Here is a 22,186-nt window from a genome sequence, read left to right as displayed (position 1 = left end):
GATGTGTTGAGGCATGGAATTCCAGAGGATGGGTGATAGTCGGGAGAAATCTTGGAGGCGGTTGTGTGAGGAACGAATAAGTGTGGAGGAGAGTAGGAGGTCTTGGGAGGATCGAAGATTACGTGAGGGAAGATATTGGGAGATTAGTGCAGAGATATAGATGAGGTGGGAGGAAAGTTGAGCATGGACATGCTGCTCAAGGAGTTTGGAAGCAAATGGTAGCAGTGATATGGGGCGATAGCTGGGCATAGTAGTTGGGTCAAGGTTTGTTTTTTTTTGAGGATGGGTGTGATGGTGGCATGTTTGGAGACAGAGGGGAAGGTACTAGAAGATAGCGATAGGTTGAAGAGATGGGTTAGGGCTGGGATGAGCGTCTTAGTGAGGTTGGGGAGCAGGTGGAAAGGGATGTGGTCGAGTGCACAGGTGGTGAGGTGTGATTTGGAAAGGAAATGAGTAATCTCTCCTTATGAGAGAGGGAGGTTATTAGGGAAGGGCAGAGGTCTGGTATGTGGAGTGGTTGGGGTGGTGGAACAGTAAAAGTTTGCTTTGTTTGGTCGATCTTGTTTTTGAAGTAGGTGGCAAAGTCCTCGGAGGAGAGAGTAAATGTGCTGAACAGTTGTTTTGGGTTGTGGGATAATGAAGATACAAGATTGTGAAACCCTTAGATTACACAGTGTCTAGGGTCCATATCCACCTGCTTTCGCGTTGGGCCTTCCTCTGGCTTACTTTCCCTCTCACCCTCAGTAGAGCTATCACAATTGTGATGCAAGTTGAAGTGACGTGGCAAGGTCCTGAGTGTGGGCGTGTCATTACCTGAATGCCCAACACATGTTCCCGAACATGTACTTTAAGTTGACATGTGGTCAAGCCAACATAAATCAGGTGGCAGGGACACACAGCAAATTCACAAATCAGGAAGTACACGTAATGTGCTTCCTATTGTCATATGTCCTAGTGCCAGAAGAATTGTACAATGTATTAACCCGGTCTATGTGGGGACACGTGACCCACCGGCCACTAGGTACACATCCAGGACCAAAGCCATCAAGAAATGTGGACTTGGACAAACTCTGGTAATAGCTCTGGTCAAGATAATCCCGTAAGGTCTTGGAGCATCTAATTGTGACACTAGGTCTTTCCGGAAGGAAGTGTTTGATAATGGGGTCAGTTTGGAGGATCGGCCATGCTCTCTGGAGATATCCCTTCATTCGTGCAAAATGCGTGTGGTAATTTGTAATAAATATAACTTTATCCACAGATCTGGTATCATCTTTACACAACAGGGACTGATGTGTAGAATATTTAGCTCTATGTTAGGCCCTCTTTATTACATGTCTACTATAGTCCTTTTCACGAAATCTGCTACACAAATCCTGTGCCTGAGTTTCAAAATCGTGATCACTAAAACAAATTCTACGCAACTGATGGAATTGTCCAACTAGTATAGAATTGACCATTGGTTTTGGGTGGGCAGAAGAGGAGTGCAGTAGCATGTTTGTAGACGTTTCTTTCCTGTATATGGTAGTCTGCAAAACGCCATTGATGTCCCTCCACACAGTTACATCCAGGAAATCAATTTTATCCACACCACATTGATATGTGATGTGGCTATTTTTGTCGTTCCTATTAAGACTCTCCATAAACTCGTGCAGTAATGTAGTTGATCCCTGTCAGATCAGAAAAATGTCATCGATGTACCGTGTCCAAAGGGGGACATGGTCCATCGACGACTGCTAATTCAGCAGGCAGAGGTCCCTCTCCCACAGCCCCAGGAACAGATTAGCATACATCGGGGCAAACGAAGCACCCATAGCTGTACTCTGGAGCTGCAGGTAGAAGGATTCCTTAAAAGTGAAAAAAATGTGTCAAAGAAAGCTCAAGGAGCTCCAAAATCAGGCCAATGATCCCTTTAATCCAGATAGTCACACCACACACAAACATTATAATAAGTAACATTTCCCACATGTCTGCCTTACATCAGCACCATTTTTAAAACGCTAATTTATTTTGTTAGGCTTTTAGGATGTTTAAAAATGTAGCAGTAATTTTTCATTTTTTCAAGGAAAGTTACAAAATTTATTTTTTGAAGGACCTATCCAGGTTTGAAGTGACTTTGGGGGTGCTATATATTGGAAATGCCCAAAAAGTGATACCATTTGAAAAACAGCACCCCCTGACATATTGAAAACTTCTGTCAGGTAGTTTATTAACCCTTCAGGTGATTTTTAGGAATTAATGCAAAGTGGTATAGCAGGAATGAAAAAGTGTTAGTTTGCCACCTAAATGTCGCTAACTTCTGAACTGACCGCTATAGCCGGGAAACTCTAAGGCCGCTATTTGGCCATGAACTGCTATGGCAAACATCAGGATCACACAATCATAATCTCGGTGTATCAATTAGATTAAAGCGGAAGCCCCCACAATCTTTTAACCATTTTTCCGATGTAGTCACTTTTGCCTGCAGTAACTAAGGGGTTAAACAGATATAGACGGTGCTAACACTGATCGTTTGTGATACAGCAAGTTGTCAGCTATAGTGGACAGCCGACAGCTGCTGGATTGTCACCTGTATGGGGATGAGATTCTGTTATATCTCAGGTCAGTAAAAAGACGTATTGGCTGTCATTAAGGGTTTAAGATAATACCTGGTAGCTGCTAGACCATCAGTGTGTCTAATGTTGGTATACAGGGGTTCGACATCCCCTGTGACCATAATTCCAAAAAAAGAGGAAGTCAAAAAGCGAATAATTATGTGCAATAAAAGCAAATTTTATTTAGACAAATAGTAAATAAAAATGAGAAGAATCAAGAGAGTATCACATTGCGCAGGAGTACCAAAAATCTAAATATTACAAAACGTGGTCAAACCGCAGTAAACAAGGAGAAAAATACAGTAGTACAAAATCAATCGTGTAGTGAAAGTACTCCAGACCAGAGGAGCTAGTATAATAAAGGAATAAAAAACTACCACCATCTGAGTGCTCTCACACTCTCTTGATTATTCTCCTTATTTTTATTTACTATTTGTCTAAATAAAATGTTTTTACTGCACGTAATTATTTGCTTTTTGACTTCCTCTTTTTTGGATTTACAGTTAAGATAGGAAGTGCGATTTACTTTTGACCACCATTTGTATTTGGTTATATATCTCCTGTGACCAGCAGCATTTCCTGACCTATGTGAAGACTGTCCACCCTTTTCAGGAGCTCACCCGTATCTAACAGGAAGGAAGACATTCCACCGATGGCTGTAATTTAGAATCAATCCAGCGATTGATGTTTTCCAAGTAGCTCCATGACCCTGAAATGACTCTGTATGTCCTGGGGGAATCTCCATATTTTTATGTATCTTGGGTAACAAGTACATAGTTGAAATTGTTGGTTCCCATACTTGTAGTGTCGAAGCCAGCTCCTTTGTGATAGCACCATTACTAACTGCGGTATTCAAAATTCTTAATAAATGTCCTGTAAAGGACCGCAAGGGATTGTACGTTAGGCGTTTATAGCATGTTTTATTATTAAGCTGTTTAAGCTTCTCCCCTTCATAATGGATTTGGGCCAAATAACAATATTGCCCCCTTTATCAGCTGCATCAGGAAGAGTACGCAGGACATCGAATGTAGCCCGCTCATCTCAGGTTATCACGCACTACCAACCCCCCCGCCAAATTCTTAGGAAGTCATTTGTGACAACCTGAATAAAGAGATCAATGCTAGTGCATGATGAAAGGGGCGGGAACTTCTTGGATTTATTCGTAATGGATGAGGGGATCTTACCTCCTTTGCTGGAATTGTGTTCAGTGGCTAAGTCTTCAAGATCTTGCAATGCTATTGGTTCCTCCTCTGTAGGGAATAAAGTATGCAGATGAGGATCAAAAAATGTCTTTTGAACATTAATGATCTAGCAAAAAGGTCCAGATCCTTAATAGCCATAAATGTGTCAAAACCGGCCTTGGGAGAAAAAGTTAATTCCTTACTCAAAAGTGAAAGATCAGTATCTGTGAGTTTATGACTACTCAAGTTCATTACCTTTTTATCAGTCCTTTTGTGTTCTGGTGATTTGAACTGCATACGTCTGTAAGGATGAAAATTGACATCTCTCATCCTATGCCGTTTTGGCATCTTGGTTGCTGCAACAACACATACATCACACATAGTGGGCGCTGCGCTTCCATTGGTGGTGGCGCCTTTGTAAGGGGTTCTTCACTGTCCCTTGACAAAGGCTCTGTCAGCCGAAACCCGCGTCGGGGAGGGCGCACTGCTGTACTTTCCCGGCCATCTGACCAGGTATATTATTGATGGTTGATGTATAATTGTATGTAATCATAATATGATGCTTGCCAGTGGTTCTCACTAAGCCATTTGAGAATGTGCAATAGAGTAGGGTAACACTGTGCTTTTGTTCAGATTGATTGATGTTCAATATTGTATACCTTCTCATCATGTGCGCCCCTTTGCTCGCATGTGCATGTTTTTCATCTTTTCCTCCCGCCCTCGTCTTGTATCTTTATTATATTGAATAAAGTTTTTTGTATTTTTTGAAACACTCTTGTGGGATTATTGATCTTGTTTTTTTCTTAAGTGTTACGGTTTCAGTAGCGATCTATCCCTGGATTGTCCTTGATGTATTTTTGGCCACACTCTAGATGATTAATAATTCACATTTTTAATCATAATTGTAATAGATGTGCCTCAGTGTGGTTTTAAGGTAAGGCATCTGAAGGTGTCCAGTGGTATATGCCACCTAGACTATAGCAGCAGATTGTTACATAAGTTCTTCATGTATGAGACTTGTTCTTGCAGCACATCCCACAAGTGCTGGCAGGGCTGGTGACACCACCTGATGCACCCGGGCAAGTGCCGAGGCCGTGGGCGAATATGGGGGCCCACTTGGCGTGATGAACACCAGCACTTGACGTGGGGGGGGGCCTGTGACTCAGGAGGAGGATGCCAATACATCATTCCCTCTCTGTGTCTGAGCTCGGTGACGTCTCAGCACAGAGGGTTTGATGACATCACTACAACGCGCCCTCTGTGCCGAGCAGTGCAGAGGGTCAGAAGGCGCTGAGGAGACCAGAGCAGCGGGGGAACAGGAAGAGGTGAGTATTTGATTATTCTTTATGTATGGATCCCACTATGCTGTATGGAGCAATATATGTGGGGCCCATTATACTGGAGAGAGGCCTATGTAGTACCCTTTATACTAAATGGAGCAATATATGAGGTACATTATACTGTATGGAGGATTATGTGGTGCCCATAATACAGCATGGAGGACTATGTGGTGCCCATAATACTGTATGGAAGATTATGTGGTACCTATAGTACTGTATGGAGGACTTTGTGATGCCCATAATACTTAAAGAGGCCCACAACAACCTGGAGCCGGTCGTGTATCGTATTGAGATTTGATGAGAAGTCAATGCCTTTAATGGATATAATTTCCGTGAAAGGACATACTTGCCCTACAACAATGTTTAGGTCAAAGTATGAGATAGAAAAGTGGATGGTCAGAGATGGAAAAGATCCCACTCCAATGAGCACTTCAACGCATTCAAACGGTCCCTCATTACTTTCAAGGCCACACTCGCTGCAGCAAAACAAACATACTTCTCATCTCTCATATCCTCCTAGTCACACAACCCTAAACAGTTATTCAACACTTTCAATTCTCTACTCCGACCCCTAGCACCCCCTCCCTCTCCACTCAACTTGGCCGAAGATTTAGCCTCATTTTTCAAGCAGAAGATTGATAACATCAGAGACAGTTTTGGTCGACAACCCCCGGAGGCCTTCCTCCTAACTGCTCAGCCCTTCTCCAAAACCAACTTCTCCACCATTACAGAAGATCGACTCTACCCTCACTACCTACGCACTTGATCCGATTCCATCCCACTTCATCCATAACCTCGCCACAGTCATCCCAATCCTAACCCATCTCTTCAACCTATCACTAACTGGTGTTTTCCCCTCAAGCTTTAAACATGCCTCAATCACACTTATTCTCAAAAGCCCCCTATGTATTTAGCTATCGCCCCATATCACTTCTCCCCTATGCCTCAAAACTACTAGAACAACATGTCCACCTTGAACTGTCCTCCCACCTCTCTTCTTGCTCCCTCTTCGACCGCTTGCAATCTGGCTTCCGGCCGCATCACTCCACTGAAACTGCCCTAACTAAGGTCCCCAATGACCTATTAACCACCAAAGCCAAGCGACACTACTCTGTCCTCTTCCTGGACCTGTCTTCTGCCTTTGACACAGTAGACCATTCCCCATTACTACAGACCCTCTCATCTCTTGGCATCACTGACTTGGCCCTATCTTGGATCTTGTCATACCTAACAGACCGGACATTCAGCGTCTCCCACTCACATCACCTCCTCACCTCGCCCCCTGTTGGAGTCCCACAAGGTTCAGTCCTAGGGCCCCTGCTCTTCTCCATTTACACCTTCGGCCTCAGATAGCTCATAGAATTATCACTGCTTTTCGTATCACCTCTATGCTGATGACACAAAGATCTACCTCTCTGGACCAGAATTCACCTCCTTACTCACCAGAATCTCACAATGTCTGTCTATTTCATCCTTCTTCTCCACTATATTTCTAAAACTTAATAATGGACAAAACAGAATTCATCATATTTCCCCCATCTCACTCAAGCCCCCCAATGGATCTATACATTAAAGTAAATGGCTGCACACTCTCCCCAGTCCCACAAGCTCGCTGCCTTGGGGTAATCTTTGACACTGATATCTCCTTCAAACCACATATCCAAGCCCTTTCCACTTACTGCCGACTTCAATTCAAAAATATTTCCTGGATCTGTAAATTCCTCAACCAAGAACCTGCAAAATCCCTAGTCCATGCCCTTAACATCTCCTGCCTTGACTACTGCAACCTCAAGAATCCGCAACGTGTGCACATACCCTTAAGGTCCAGTTTTGATGCTCCTGTCCATTTTATGTGCTTTCAACTGTACAGAGTTGTCCTTTCTTGACCTGCTTTTAGTAGGTGCTGTCCACTCTATACCAGGTACATCTCATAAGATGACCCAGTTGTGTAGCCATCACCAAGAAGCCTTTGTCAAATTGCTCAGGTTCTTGCCTATTTTTCCAACTTTGAATACATCAACTTCAAGGACTAATTGTTCACTCACTGCCTCATTTATGCCACATTTTGACATGTGCCATTATCACGAGATGACATTAAATCTTCTCCGTGTTCTATAGCTGATCAGTGTATATACTTGTTGTATTTCTCTAGATTCAGAAACCATTGCAGAGTTGCGTGAATTGCAGCCCAACATTAAGGATTTTGAAGTAAAGAATGTAATCGGACGTGGTCACTTTGCAGATGTACATGTTGTCAAGGAGAAGCCTACCGGAGACATATATGCTATGAAAGTGATGAAGAAGAAAGCCCTTCTTGCACAGGAGCAGGTTTTTTGTAGCTTTTTTTTTTAATATACTAAAAAAGGCTGCGATTTGGGGCTTTTACATAGGGATGTATGATGAACTTAGCTGTAGTTAAAAGGGATTGTATACTCTTCTTAAATTGTTATAATTGCAAAGTACTTGTAAAAAGAAGTAACTTTGCTATTACATCTTACTAAAAAACATCTCTTCTGAAGTATAGAGTGAATTTTTTTTTTAGCTTAATTTTCCCTGCACTTCTGTAATGTAGAAGTAAATCTGCCTCTGCTAGCAGCATGGGAGAGTGCATGTTCCCAGCCAGTGGCACAGCCAATCCGCTGGTCCGAAATGTCTATCGTAAGCAGAGCCTTGTTTTGCTACTTTTTTTTATAATCAATTTTTTTACTTGTCAGCTATTAATTCTTTACGGGACAATTTACCGTTTCTTATTCTACAAAATTGTAATTTATCTGTTAACATCGGATGCCATATTGATGGTCTGCATGGCATGCATTTTTTTCTTCTTACAGTATCTGATTTCTCATGTTGAATACAGCTGAGAAAAAATATGCAAATTTGCACCGCGGACCGAGTGCAATCTAGTTTTTTTTTTTTCCGGATTCCACTCGTCCGATTTATATGCCAGTAAGAGCGAACACTCAAGGGAATCTGTCAGCAGGATCAACCTTCCTAAGCAGTCTATAAGAGCATGTAAGTCATAGAAAGCTGAATAAAATGATACTTTGATATCTGACATCTTATTCCAGAAAAATCCACAGTTCTATTAATATGAAAATGAACTGTTAAGATCTATGAGCCGGACACTGATCTCCCTGAGCATCTGCCTCCAGAGTTAATTTAATTGAAAGGTGACTTTACCAGTGTGAGGCTAGTTTCACACTAGCGCTTTTGAGCGCAGCGACGGCCTGCGCACGGCCGCCGCTAAGCCCTGCCCCTGCCGCGCCTCCGCCGGTAGCTCCGCCTACCGGCGCATGACGCTGCATGCGTCCTGCGTCCCCTATCTTTATCACTGGGGGGCGCAGGCAGTCGCTACGCTCAAAAGCGCTAGTGTGAAACTAGCCTAAGACATGTAATGACTGACAGTCTGCTCTCCTTATCTACGTGTCTCACACTGGTAACTCCCCTTTCATTTAAAGGGAATCTGTCACCCCATTTTCGGCCTATAAGCTGCGGACACCGCCTTCAGGGGATTATCTACAGCATTCTGTAATGCTGTAGATAAGCACCCGATGTAACCTGAAAGAGATGAAAAACAAGTTAGATTTTACTCACCGTGGGCCGGAGTCGGGTGCCGTGGGTGTGAGAGGGCCTGCGCACTGCCGTACTTTACTCTGCCCTCAACAGGGCAGAGAAAGTACGCCTGCGCAGAAGCCACAGCAGAAGTAAGAAGAGGACTCTAGAAGATGGGAGGCACCGGACTGTGACACCCATCGGACCGGAACGCCAGGGTGAGTATATTATAGTAACATAGTTATTAAGGTTGAAGGGAGACTTTAAGTCCATCTAGTTCAACCCATATCCTATCCTAACTTGCCCTAACATGTTGATCCAGAGGAAGGCAAAAAAACCCCATGTGGCAACAGTAAGCTTCACATTGGGGAAAAAAATTCCTTCCCGACTCCACATACGGCAATCAGACTAGCTCCCTGGATCAACGCAATATTAAGGAGACTAGTGTATATACCCTGTAATATTATACTTTTCAAGAAAGGCATCCAGTCCCTTCTTAAATTTTAGTAGTGAATCACTCATTACAACATCATATGGCAGAGAGTTCCATAGTCTCACTGCTCTTACAGTAAAGAATCCGCGTCTGTGAGTATGCTTAAACCTTCTTTCCTCCAGACGTAGAGGATGCCCCCTTGTCCCCGTCACAGGTCTAAGAGTAAAAAGATCATTAGAAAGGTCTTTGTATTGTCCCCACATATATTTATACATTGTAATAAGATCACCCCTAAGCCTTCGATTCTCCAAACTAAATAACCCCAAGTGTAATAACCTGTCTTGGTATTGCAGACCCCCTAGTTCCCTAATAACCTTGGTCGCTCTTCTCTGCACCCGCTCCAGTTCAGCTATGTCTTTCTTATACACCGGAGACCAGAACTGTACACAGTATTCTAAGTGTGGTCGCACTAGTGACTTATATAGAGGTAAAATTATGTTCTCCTCATGAGCATCTATGCCTCTTTTAATGCATCCCATTATTTTATTTGCCTTTGCAGCAGCTGCTTGACTCTGGCCACTAAATGTGAGTTTGTCGTCCACCCATACACCCAGGTCTTTTTCAGTGACTGTTTTGCCCAGTGTTTTACAATTAAGCACATAATTATACAACTTGTTCGTTCTACCCAAGTGCATGACCTTACATTTATCCCCATTAAAGCTCATTTGCCATTTATCAGCCCAAGCTTCTAGTTTACATAAATCCTCCTGTAATATAAAATTGTCCTCCTCTGTATTAATTACCCTGCAGAGTTTAGTGTCATCTGCAAATATTGAAATTCTACTCTCTATGCCCCCTACAAGGTCATTAATAAATATGTTAAAAAGAAGCGGGCCCAAAACTGACCCCTGTGGTACCCCACTGCTAACCGTGACCCAGTCCGAGGGTGCTCCATTAATAACCACCCTTTGTTTCCTATCCCTGAGCCAGCTCTTAACCCACCTACACATATTTTCCCCTATCCCTATTGTTCTCATTCTATGTATCAACCTTTTGTGTGGCACCTTATCAAAAGCTTTTGAAAAGTCCATGTACACCACGTCCACTGCATTCCCTTGGTCCAGTCCGGAACTTACCTCTTCATAAAAGCTTATCAGATTAGTCTGACAGGAATGGTCTCTTGTAAACCCATGTTGATATTGGGTCATAAGGTTATTCTTCTCCAGATACTCCAGTATAGTATCTCTTAGAAAACCCTCCAGGATTTTACCCACAGTTGAGGTTAAACTTACTGGCCTATAATTTCCAAGTTCAGTTTTTGTCCCCTTTTTGAATATTGGCACCACATTTGCTATACGCCAGTCCTGTGGTACAGACCCTGTTATTATGGAATCTTTAAAGATGTGCTTAATTCCTGCAGTACTCGGGGGTGTATCCCATCCGGGCCCGGGGATTTGTCAATTTTAGTGATTTGTAGACGCCGCCGTACTTCCTGCTGGGTTAAGCAGGTGACATTTAATGGAGAATTTTTATCCCTGATCATGTTATCCGTCATGGATTTTCTTGTGTAAATACTGTTGAAAAAAAGTTATTTAGCATATTGGCTTTTTCCTCATCCTCATCCACCATTTCACCCAGACTATTTTTAAGGGGACCAACACTATCATTTTTTAGCTTCTTACTATTTATGTAGTTAAAGAATATTTTGGGATTATTTTTACTTTCTCTGGCAATGAGTCTCTCTGTCTCAATCTTTGCTGTCTTGATTTGCTTTTTACAGAATTTATTTAATCTTCTGTATTTATTTAATGCCTCATCACTACCTACTTGCTTTAATTCTCTAAATGCTTTATTTTTATCTCTTATTGCGCCCCTTACAGCTCTATTTAGCCATAGTGGTTTCCTCCTATTTCTCGCATGTTTATTCCCATACGGTATATATTGTGCACAGGTCCTATTCAGGATGCTAATAAATGTCTCCCATTTTCTTTGTGTATTTTTATGTCTCGGGATATCGTCCCAGTTAATTGCACCAAGATCATCTCTCATCCGTTGGAAATTTGCCTTCCTGAAGTTTAGTGTCCTTGTAACCCCTCTACTACACATCTTATTAAAGGATATATGAAAACTTATTAATTTGTGATCACTATTACCCAAGTGACCCTCAACCCTTACATTTGATATGCGGTCTGGCCTGTTGGTTAATATTAGGTCTAGCAGTGCCCCCCCTCTTGTTGGGTCCTGAACCAGTTGTGAAAGGTAATTGTCTCTCATCGTTGTCAGAAACCTATTACCCTTGCTGGAACTGCAGGTTTCGGTTCCCCAATGTATTTCCGGGTAGTTGAAGTCCCCCATAATAATGACTTCTCCTTGAGTCGCTGCTTCATCTATTTGCTTTATGAGGATATTCTCTGTAGCTTCCATTATTTTTGGAGATTTATAACAAACCCCTATCAGTAATTTATTATTTTTCCCCCCTCCCCTTATCTCTACCCACAGGGACTCTACATTTTCATTAGATTCATATATATTATCACGAAGGATGGGTTTTAAGGATGATTTTACATATAAACACACGCCTCCCCCTCGCTTATTTGTCCTGTCATTTCTGAACAGACTATAGCCCTGTAAATTAACCGCCCAGTCGTGGCTCTCATCCAGCCATGTCTCAGATATCCCCACCATGTCATAATTATGTTCCAACAACATTAACTCCAATTCCTCCATTTTGTTGGCGAGACTTCTGGCATTAGTATACATGCACTTTATGTATCTCTCTGTACCTCTATTCTTTCTTAAATTATTAACTGTTCTAACCTCACCCCCCATGCCACCTCCACCCCCAATGTCATTATTTGTGCCCAGGTCTCTATCTCCACTGTCTTCCCCTCCTATAAAAGGAATACCCTCCCCCCCCGTCCCTAGTTTAAACACTCCTCCAACCTTCTAGCCATTTTCTCCCCCAGCACAGCGGCACCCTCCCCATTGAGGTGCAGCCCGTCCCTAGCGTAGAACCTGTAGCCAACTGAGAAGTCGGCCCAGTTCTGCAGGAACCCAAACCCCTCCTTCCTACACCAATTCCTGAGCCACTTATTAACCTCCCTAATCTCCCGTTGCCTCTCTGGTGTGGCACGTGGTACAGGAAGTGTTTCCGAAAATACCACCTTGGAGGTCCTTGCTTTAAGCTTACAGCCTAATTCCCTGAAATCATCTTTAAGGACCTTCCACCTACCTCTAACTTTGTCATTTGTGCCAATGTGCACCATGACCGCTGGATCCTCACCAGCCCCTCCCAGTAATCTGTCAACCCGATCAGCGATGTGTCGGACTCGAGCGCCAGGTAGGCAGCACACCGTTCGACGATCCCTGTCTTTGTGACAGATTGCCCTATCTGTTCCCCTAATAATTGAGTCTCCCACTACCAGAACCTGTCTGGCCTGCCCTGCTCTCCTATTTCCCCCCTTACTGGAGCAGACACTCCTCCGGCTTTCAGAGGACATGCCTTGCTGCAGCAGTGCTACTCCTGCACTAACACTCCCCTCATCTGCCAACTTAGCAAACTTATTGGGGTGTGCCAGATCAGGACTAGCCTCCCTGGTGCTCTTCCCTCTACCCCGCCTTCTAACTGTCACCCAGCTAGCTGCTTCATTGTCCTGCAGCTCCAACCTAGCATCCCCCCCCTCATCTATCCCATTGAGCGTCTGCTCAGTGAGCAGAAGACTCCTTTCCATAATGTCTATGGATCTCAGTGTTGCCAGCTGCACATTTAGATCCAGTATCTGGGCTTCCAAATGCACAACGTGCTCACATCTCGCACAGCAGTATGCACCCTCGACCGTTCAAGGATTTCATACATGCGGCAAGACGTGCACTGGATGGCATTGGCAATAGTGGAGCACATCTTAATGGGGATTGCACCAGACAATAAGATAAGCAAAAATAAATTAAAAAAAAAAAAAAAAAAGTATTAATATAACAGCAATTCAGTAAGACCTCCCTTGGAAACTCCCTGAATCTAAAGTCACTGAATTTCAAGTCACACACTTACCACAGTTCGCACTTACGCTCAGGTCACACTCAGCTCGTTCACACTCGCTCAGGAAGAAGATTTAAAAGAGTTTTTTTTTTTTTTTTTTTTCCTTTTTTACCAGCACACCACCTTGCTGCTCAATGCACTTCCAAAACTTATCTTTCAGGTTACATCGGGGGCTTATCTACAGCATTACAGAATGCTGTAGATAAGCCCCTGATGGTGGTGGCTGCATCTCATAGGCCAAAAATGAGGTGACAGATTCCCTTTAACATGAGCGTTGGAGATGGATTCTGAGGGAGATCTATGTTTGGCCAATAGATCATAACAGCTCTTTTACATATTAAGAAAATAGTGGATTTCACCAGAATAAAACATTGGATTGCAGATATCAAGGTATCATTTTTTTCAGGTTCCTATGACCTACATGCCCATAGATACTGTTTAGGGGGCTCGATCGCACTGTGAGAATTCCTTTAAATGGTGTCTGTCAGCATAGTTTGACTGTTCAAACGAAGCACAGGCACTTGGTGCCACCCTGGCGAGGCGAAACAGTTCAGTGTACAGACTCCCTTTTCTCTCTCGCTTCATTGGGGAAACAGGAAACCATGGGTGTATGCTGCTGCCACTAGAAGGTTGACACTATGCAAAAAAGAGTTGGCTCCTCCCCAGCAGTATATACCCACCAACTAGCAGAAGGCTACTCATTTTAGCTTTGTGTCAGTAGGAGGTGGACACGGGCGGCTCTCCACCCCGTATCTACTTTTAGGTTTTTGTTGTGTTTTATTAATGATTTCTATTTTTCAGACACAGCTTGTGATTCTGGGCGACAAAGTGTAATGGGTCACTCCGCTCTCCCCCCTAGAGACCGGGATCTCTCATCCCTGGCATATATTCCTGGGCTCATAGTCTCTCTTCCAGCTATCTATGCCTAACTCTAGGGAGTTTAACTCCCATCATCCTCCCGTTGTAATACACTTTACTTGTTTCTCCTGCAACAAGAAGTTACCCTCTGGTCAGACCTCTCCCTTTGCCATAATTGCAAAATATCTAATTAGTCTTCTCAGGAGCCCCTTCCTGCTTGCAACTAGAGTGCGCCCCCTCCTAAGTGGGAGTCATCTCTATCTCAGTCAATAGCTGACCTAACCAAGGTATCTCACACCTTGGTCTGGTTTTGGAATGGCTTCCTAATCCTGCCCCTGCCAGTGGGTCTCAGCTACCCCCCTCAGATGCGTCGACTGTTAACCCCTGGCATACCTAAAGAGCATTACGCGCAGGAAGTCCACAAGTTCCCAAACGCATGCCAGTATGAGCTCATTGTCCAGCTCATCATCTCCGCCCGGACACGGCTATCATCTGACGCTCCATAGGCGCTAGAGTGAGACCACGTTCTGAATCAGTTTAATTGTCGCCATTAATGAGACTCTTGATGTTAAAGACACTGGGATCTCTCTCTCTGAACTGACTGTGTCTTTCAGGAAAATGGAGCGACCTCCCCTTGCCTTTGCCAAACACGACGAGTTCAACAGGATCTTCGCGGTGGAATGGCAGCGCCCAGACAAGCGTTTCCAGAGAAGAAAACGCTTGAGCGTCCTGTATCCTTTTTGCAACTGACGTGTTTAAAAAATGGGCAGCGTCTCCCTCCATGGACCCTCCTGTCTCACGGCCAGCCACAAACGCTAGACTCCCTCTGATGGTTCCTCCCCAAAGGAACCCTGTGACGTACACATTGAATCTCTGGCCAAGTCCGCTTTTGAGGCCGCGGGTTTGTCCGTCGGCCCGTCCTTTGTGGCTACCTGGGAAGCCAAGGTGGTCTCCACCTGGGTGAAACATTGCCAAGGTATCATCTCTGTTGCCCCTTCAGGTGAGCTGGCGGACCACATCGGCCACGCGGGAAAATGCCTCTACTCTGCGTCCTTAGATGCAGCCGCCTGCTCAGCCATAGCAGCCGGCAACATCTCTATCTGCAGGGTCTTTTGGCAAAAAGCCTGGAACCCAGACTCCGCTTCAAAGAAGTCCCTCACAGGCCTCCCCTTCCACGGTTCTCGGCTCTTTTCAGAAGAGCTGGACAGGATTATATCCAACGTCACGGGAGGAAGGAGTACATCTCTACTCCAACAGAGAGCCAAATGTACGCCCCCGTCGTACTGTTCCCTTTCGCTCTTTCAGAGGTTCCCACCACAGAGTAACCCCAGACAGGACAAATCACCGGTGCGTCAACAAAGGAAAAGGCCCTCTCTTAAACCAGCTCTGAACTGGCGCTCAAGACCTGCTCAAACCTGGTAAGGCTCCAACAGATTCTCCTCAGCAGCATGACTGGTCGCCCCCACCTAGAAGGTCTCTCAGGGTGGGCGGTCGTTTCCTTCAGTTCCAAGATGAACGGCTATCCGTAGTCGACGTCGCCTTGGGTCCAAGGTGTCGTCTCCTATGGTTACAAGATAGAGTTTTCCACTCTCCCTCGATTTCTTTTCCTTTTTCGATTCTCGTCCACCGAAGACTGCCTCTCTCATTCCGGGTTTCTTCAAGGCTGTCGACTTCCTCTTCAAGGCAGCGTTACTGTCTCCGTTCCCACACGAGATCGTTTCTCAGGTTTTTATTCAAACCTGTTTCTGGTCCCCAAGATGGACGGCTCAGTTCGCCCATTTGGGACCTCAAATTACTAAACAAATATGTGCGCCTGCGTCACTTCAAGATGGAGTTCCTTTGATCCAAGGTATCTTCCATGGAGACGGAAGACGACTTCTTCTCAATGGACATTCAACAAAGACTTCACTTCTGATTCACAGAGCAGCCGTTTGGCCGAGCCAACGCCCCCGGAGTGTTTAGGGAAGTAATGGCGACAGCGATGGCCATTCTATGCAGCAGGGGCATCCCCGTCCTTTATTATCTAGAAGACATACTCTTCAGGGCCGCAACACCCTTGGAGTGCCAGGATAGTGTACGGATCACCCTACACACTCTTTCCCGTCTGGGCTGGATCATCTATATCGCGAGGTCATCTCTGATTCCAGAACAATGTCTTGTGTTCCTGGGAATTTTTTCGATACCGCCCGGACAAATATTTTCTTACCCAAAGAAAAGTCTCTAGCACTTATGCGTGTGGTTCCGTTTCTCAAAGGTCGCTCTCCCCGCTCCCTCTGCTTCTTCATGGGTGATCTAGGCAAGATGGTTGCTTAAATGGAAACAGTCCAGTTTGCTCACTTCTTCATGTGCCCTCTTCAACTCTTCCTTATAGCTAGATGGGACAGGATTGCCCTGTTCCCTGGATAGGTGTCTCAGTCCCCTCATGGGTACAACTGTCCCTTGAATGGTGGAAGTGTTCCCAATCGGTCCATCTCAGGAAGTCCTTTCTGCCCATTTGTCGGAAGATAGTAATGACGGACGCCAGTCTTCTTGGCCTGGGGAGCAGTGTTCCAAGATTGGACGGTCCAGGTTCAGTGGTCAGCCCAGGAGTCTTCTCTCCCTATCTAAATCCTGGAACTTTTCCAAAGATAGCCAACTCGAGTCCAGCTCCACAATGCCACAGCTGTGGCCTATGGCAATCATCAAGGGGGAACTTTAAGTTGGGCAGCGATGTCAGAGGTCGCTTGGATACTGTCTTGGGCTGAACAGAATGTCCCAGCAATTTCCGCGGTGCACATCCTAGGAGTCGAAAATTGGACGGCAGACTTCTCATCCGAGAGGGTCTCGCCGCAGGCGAATGGTCGCTGAATCCGTCAGTTTCTCACAGGATCTGTCTCAGATGAAGGACCACGGATGTTGACATCATGCTGTCCAGACTCAACCACAAGGTTCCTCAGTTTGTGTCCCAATCTCATGACCTTCTAGCGTTCGAATCCGATGCACCAGCAATACCCTGAACACAAGTCTTCCTTCCATACCTGTTTCCACCCCTATCGATGATTCACAGAGTAATCAAAAGGATAAAAGCGGAAGGAATATCCATCATACTCATCGCTATGGATTGACCTCGAAGTCCCTGGTGGGCAGAGTTAATCAACCTTCTGGTGGATACGCCGTGGAGACTTCCGGATCTCCCGAACCTTCTTTTGTAGGGACCCCTCTTTCACCAGTTTCTGCGTCACTCAATTTAACAGGAACAGGTCATACACACCATGATCAAAGCAAGGAAGCCTTCATCCTTTCACATGCACCATAGTACCATCGTACATAGAAGGCATTTGTTTCGCTGGTGTGAGACCCATCGGGTGACTCCGATGGTTTTTTTTTTTTACTTCACATCTATTTTGTCCTTTCTACAGTGGGGTCTGAATTCCAGACGGTTCCTTGCTTCTATTAGGAGACAAGTTTCTGCACTTTCTATTTTTCATGGAATCTGACTGTTCGCCGACAGCTTAAGACATTCATCAAGGTGTCGCTCACTCCATTTCCCCCCTACTGACCCTCCTGGGATACTAATCTAGTGCTCAAGTTCCTACAAAAATCTCCTTTTGAGCTTTTCATGTTACTTTCCTGGAAGGGCGTCTTCCTGGTCTCTGTCTCCTCAATAGTCGGGTTCCAGAGCTAGCGGCGCTTTCCTGTGGCTCTTTGTACCTGTTTTTTCACCAGGACAAAGGGGTCCTATGTCTGGTTCCGTCCTTCCTTCCTAAGGTGGTTTCTAGTGATGAGCGAGTAGCATTGTTGCTCGGATGTCCCCGAGCATGCTCGGGTGATCTCCGAGTATTTTGGCGTGCTTGGAGATTTAGATTTGGTCGTCTCAGCTGCATGATTTGCGACTTGTAGACAGGCTGAATACATGTGGTAATTCCCTAACAAATAGGCATTCCACACATGTATTCAAGCTGTCTAGCAGTCGCAAATCATGCAGCTGAGACTACGAAAGCTAAATCTCCGAGCACGTCAAAATACTCGGAGGACACCCGAGCATGCTCGGGGAGACCCTAACAACGAGTATACTTGCTCTTCACTAAGTGGTTTCCCGTTTTCAGGGATATCGTACTTGCATCCTTTTGTCCGTCTCACTCTCACAAAGAGTGGTCTCTAACAAACTGGACCTTGTGAGAGCTCTACGCGCTTACCTGTTCAGGACTGAGCCCTTCCGGCACTCAGATTGTCTGCTCATCATCCCAGAGGGTCTACGAGAAGGTCTCCCTGTGTTCAGGCCTACCATTGCTCGAGGACTTCTTTCCACTGTTCTGGAAGCTTACCGTCTCAGATGTACAGCACACTCACGGGGTATCACGGCACACTCCACGTGTTCGATTAGGACTCTTGGGTAGTTCGCCATCAGGCGTAGGCCTCGTAGCTCTGCAAAGCTTCTACATTGACTTCCATTCATATATTTACCAAGTTCTACAATGTTCACACTCATGCTTCATCAGATGTGATTGATCCTTGGTGGAATGGTCCTGCAACTCGCAGTGACTTGAGCTTGGCCTTGAGGATATGATACTTCTTCCCACCCTAGGAACTGCTTTGGGACGTCCCATGGTTTCCTGTGTCCCCCAATGAAGCGAGAGAGAAAACAAGATTTTGGGTATTCACCGTAAAATCTGTTTCTCGGAGCCTTCATTGGGGGATACAGCACTCGCCCTTGTTTTCTGTTTAAGTTTGTGGTGTTATGTTCTCTACTTCTCCTACTGCTTTCTCACTAACTGAGTAGCCTTCTGCTAGTTGGTGGGTATATACTACTGGGGCGGAGCTACTTTTTTTGAATAGTGTCAACCTCCTAGTGGCAGCAGCATACACCCATGGCTTCCTTTGTCCCCCAATGAAGGCTCTGAGAAACAGATTTTACGGTGAGTACCCATAATCTTGTTTTAATTGTGTGCACCCACCTCTCCAGCATACTATTGCTACCTCTTAGACCTGACCTTGATTGATCCACACCTGGCTATGGGTATGTGATGTGTCAGGTCTTTTATATCCCTATGATTGGTTTAAGGCTTTAACAGCTTTACATCTGCAACAAATGTCTATAATTGGAAAATCACTGTAAAGGGGATATCCAGGATTTTGTTTAAAACCTGCCTGTTGTGCCCGGTAACGTTCTTTGCCGGCATAGAGCAGTCACAGACTGCTCCAGCCAGTAATTCTGCTGCCTCTGCTGACATCACATCAACAGAGTTGCGGTTTCTTTTTCGCTCTACTGTGTTGACTTTGTTATGATAGACAGCCGGGTCCCTGATGCTGAACTGGGAGAGCCAGCTGTCAAGTCAGCAGGATCTTGGCAGTCACGGCCCATCAACAGAGCAGAGCAGAGAAGAAGCCGCTGTTCTGTCAACGTGATGTCAACAGAGGAAGCTGAATCGCAGGTACGAACGGCCTGTGACAACTTTGTGCCAGTGAAGAATGGCCCTGGGCACGACAGGTAGGTTTTATACAAAGTACTGGATACCCCTTTAAGTGCTCATTCAGGCTGTGTGCACACGCTGCGGATTTTGCTGCGGTTCCGCAGCGGTTTTGGCCGCTGCGGACCCGCAGCAGTTTCTGCTGTGGTGTACAGTACCATGATTCCCTATGGGAATTAAAAACCGCAATGCAGACGGTGCGGAATTTTCCGCGCGGATTATCTGCGGTTTTCAATCCGCAGAAAAAATTGACATGTCAATTCTTTCTGCGGATTCTCCTGCGGTTTGCCATCTCCTCCATTTGAGGAGATGAAAAACCGCAGGGCAAAACCGCAGAGCAATCCGCAGGTAAAACCGCAGGTCTTTTGACCTGCGGTTTCACCTGCGGATTTTGCAAAATCCGCGCGGATGAATCCGCACCTAATCCGCAGCGTGTGCACACAGCCTCACACATCAGTATTTGGTCAGTAGTTTGTATGTGTTTGTATGCCAAAACCAAGAATGAAATTTACAAATAAGCACAAACCTGATCTGTGTTTTGCAAACGCGTCTGGTTTTCGCATACAATACTGATCAAAATATTGAATTGTGAATAAAGGCTAAATAGATCTGTATAGATGTTTGTGGTGGCATAATAAAAAGTTGTGTATTGATAAGGTTGAAATGAAATATTTCATAAGGTTCAATGGTATTTACTTGTCTACTTTGCTTAGGTTTCTTTCTTTGAAGAAGAACGAAATATATTAAGTAACCATAATAGTCCATGGATACCAGCACTACACTATGCCTTTCAGGATAAGGAGCACCTTTACCTAGTAAGTAACCTGTCTAATGAATGCAAATGCAGCATCCACAGAGGTCAAATCGAATTGGTATTCAGTTGCAGAGCAAAACTGTCAGCTCAATACATACTATATATCCACATAATATGATGAGAGATCAGAACTCTGTAAGAGTGGTTTGTCACAAACTGGGCAGATTATACAAATTTAAAGTGAAGCTGTGTTTTCTTTAGACAATTTAGATAAATCATGCATGGCCATACATGTGCTCTATAATGAAAATGCTTTGTTTTTAATTGTTGGTCTTTTAGGCTTGTCTTATAATGATGATATCTTCTGTTGATAGGAAAAACAATTTATAAGAATGTAAAAAATTATAAGAATGAAATATGCCACCGAAATAACACATTTATAAAATACTTAAAATTCTTGTTTTTTTGTAGTAGCCGTAAAATCGTGTGTGAATTAGGAGTTAAAAGGGAGTCTGTCAACATAAAATGATTGTGAAAATCATGCACGGTTGCTCAGAGCACCCTTGGCATCAACAAAGAGTTCAATTCCCCTTCAACCATACTTCTTTTGCATTTATCCTCCCCCCATTCCTTTGACAACTCTTCCTTTACAGGAGTGAAAGAAGAGCAGATATAGAATATATGTAGATTGGGAGGTGCCATGCAAAGGGTTCACTTGAGTACATGTGCTTGGTTTGAACAGTCATATTGGGCTTATAGACTTTCTTTAAAAAAACAAAAAACTGAACTCCAGTAGATTTTAATGACATGCATGATGTAAAAGCATGTTCACACTGGCCATAAAAGCAAGCAAAGCCAAAAGAAAAAACAATGTATATACCCTAATGAAAATAAATAAGTAAAAAAGCAAGTGCATTAAATAACATAGGGTACTTGGTAAACACTGTTTTGATCAAAAAAGTATAAAGCTGTCCCACCACGGCAAGGTGTACCCATTTGAGACAGTAATTACACTAACGGTAAAACCTACCTAGTGTGAATAGTGGCAGAGTCTCTGGGTCCCAAACGGACACCCAGCTTCAGAGGGACGATAAGTGAACTACACAGCTCAGTAGAAAGGAGGCCACACCCTATTTGTACTGAATACAAAAATGCTGAAGAAAAACCAAAAAAACTGAACAGGAGTAGACTTGAATGACATGCATGATGTAAAAGCATGTTCACACTGGCCATAAAAGCAAGCAAAACCAAAGGAAAAAACAATGTGTGTATATACCCTAATGAAAATAAATAAGTAAAAAAGCAAGTGCATTAAATAACATAGGGTACTTGGTAAACACTATTTTGATCAAAAAAGTATAAAGCTGTCCCGCCATGGCAAGGTGTACCCATTTGAGACAGTAATTACACTAACGGTAAAACCTACCTAGTGTGAATAGTGGCAGTGTCTCTGGTTTTGCTTTCTTTAAAAAAAAGTTGTCCACTACTTGGACAACTTCTTCTCATACCCCACTCTTTGCCCTGATTAAAATAAAAAAGCCAATACTCATCTCTCGTGCTGGTGCCGTTCCCACTCTCTCCCGGGAGCTTCCATGCTGTTGTGACATGAGACCCTGGCGCCCAGTCAACGCTGGTGTCACTGTCCCCTGCCTCTTGTCGAATTGAACATGAAGAGGAAGTGAGATCAGCTGCAGCCAGGGCTTCCTCTTCTTGTTCAATTTGTTCAAAGACTGGGACAGCAATGCCAGCGCTGATTGGATGTCGGGGTCTCATGTCAACAACCGCATTATAGCCCTTGGACCGTGAGTGCTCACACCGCTGAAAAGGCGCCAGCACGGGAGGTGAGTATAGTTTTTTTCATTTTATTTTATCGGGGCCAAACATTTAGATCAACAGCACCTTGAGTATGGCAGCTGATTTTCCACGGAAAGAGCTGTGATCAGCAAGACATTTCCTCTGCAAACACTTTGATCCTCTCTTTGAGAACCTCTGCT

At 44.4% G+C, this 22,186-nt stretch overlaps 1 protein-coding gene across 7 annotated transcripts in view; it reads left to right on the top strand.

Moving 5' to 3' along the window:
• CIT (citron rho-interacting serine/threonine kinase) overlaps positions 1-22,186 on the top strand; it is a 277,393-nt gene that overhangs the window by 35,698 nt on the left and 219,509 nt on the right. For all 7 annotated transcript variants that reach the window (XM_073582720.1, XM_073582725.1, XM_073582721.1 and 4 more), the window contains exons 4-5: positions 7,265-7,440; positions 20,152-20,253. In XM_073582720.1, coding sequence (XP_073438821.1) covers positions 7,265-7,440; positions 20,152-20,253 — 278 coding nt within the window. The remainder of the gene's footprint in view (positions 1-7,264; positions 7,441-20,151; positions 20,254-22,186) is intronic.

Source organism: Dendrobates tinctorius, unplaced genomic scaffold (assembly GCF_039654945.1).
Source record: "Dendrobates tinctorius isolate UK_male_01 unplaced genomic scaffold, ASM3965494v1 ptg000073l, whole genome shotgun sequence".
Lineage (NCBI taxonomy): Eukaryota > Metazoa > Chordata > Amphibia > Anura > Dendrobatidae > Dendrobates > Dendrobates tinctorius.
Note: the sequence above shows the minus strand (reverse complement) of the source record. Positions and strands in the feature narration are given on the sequence as shown.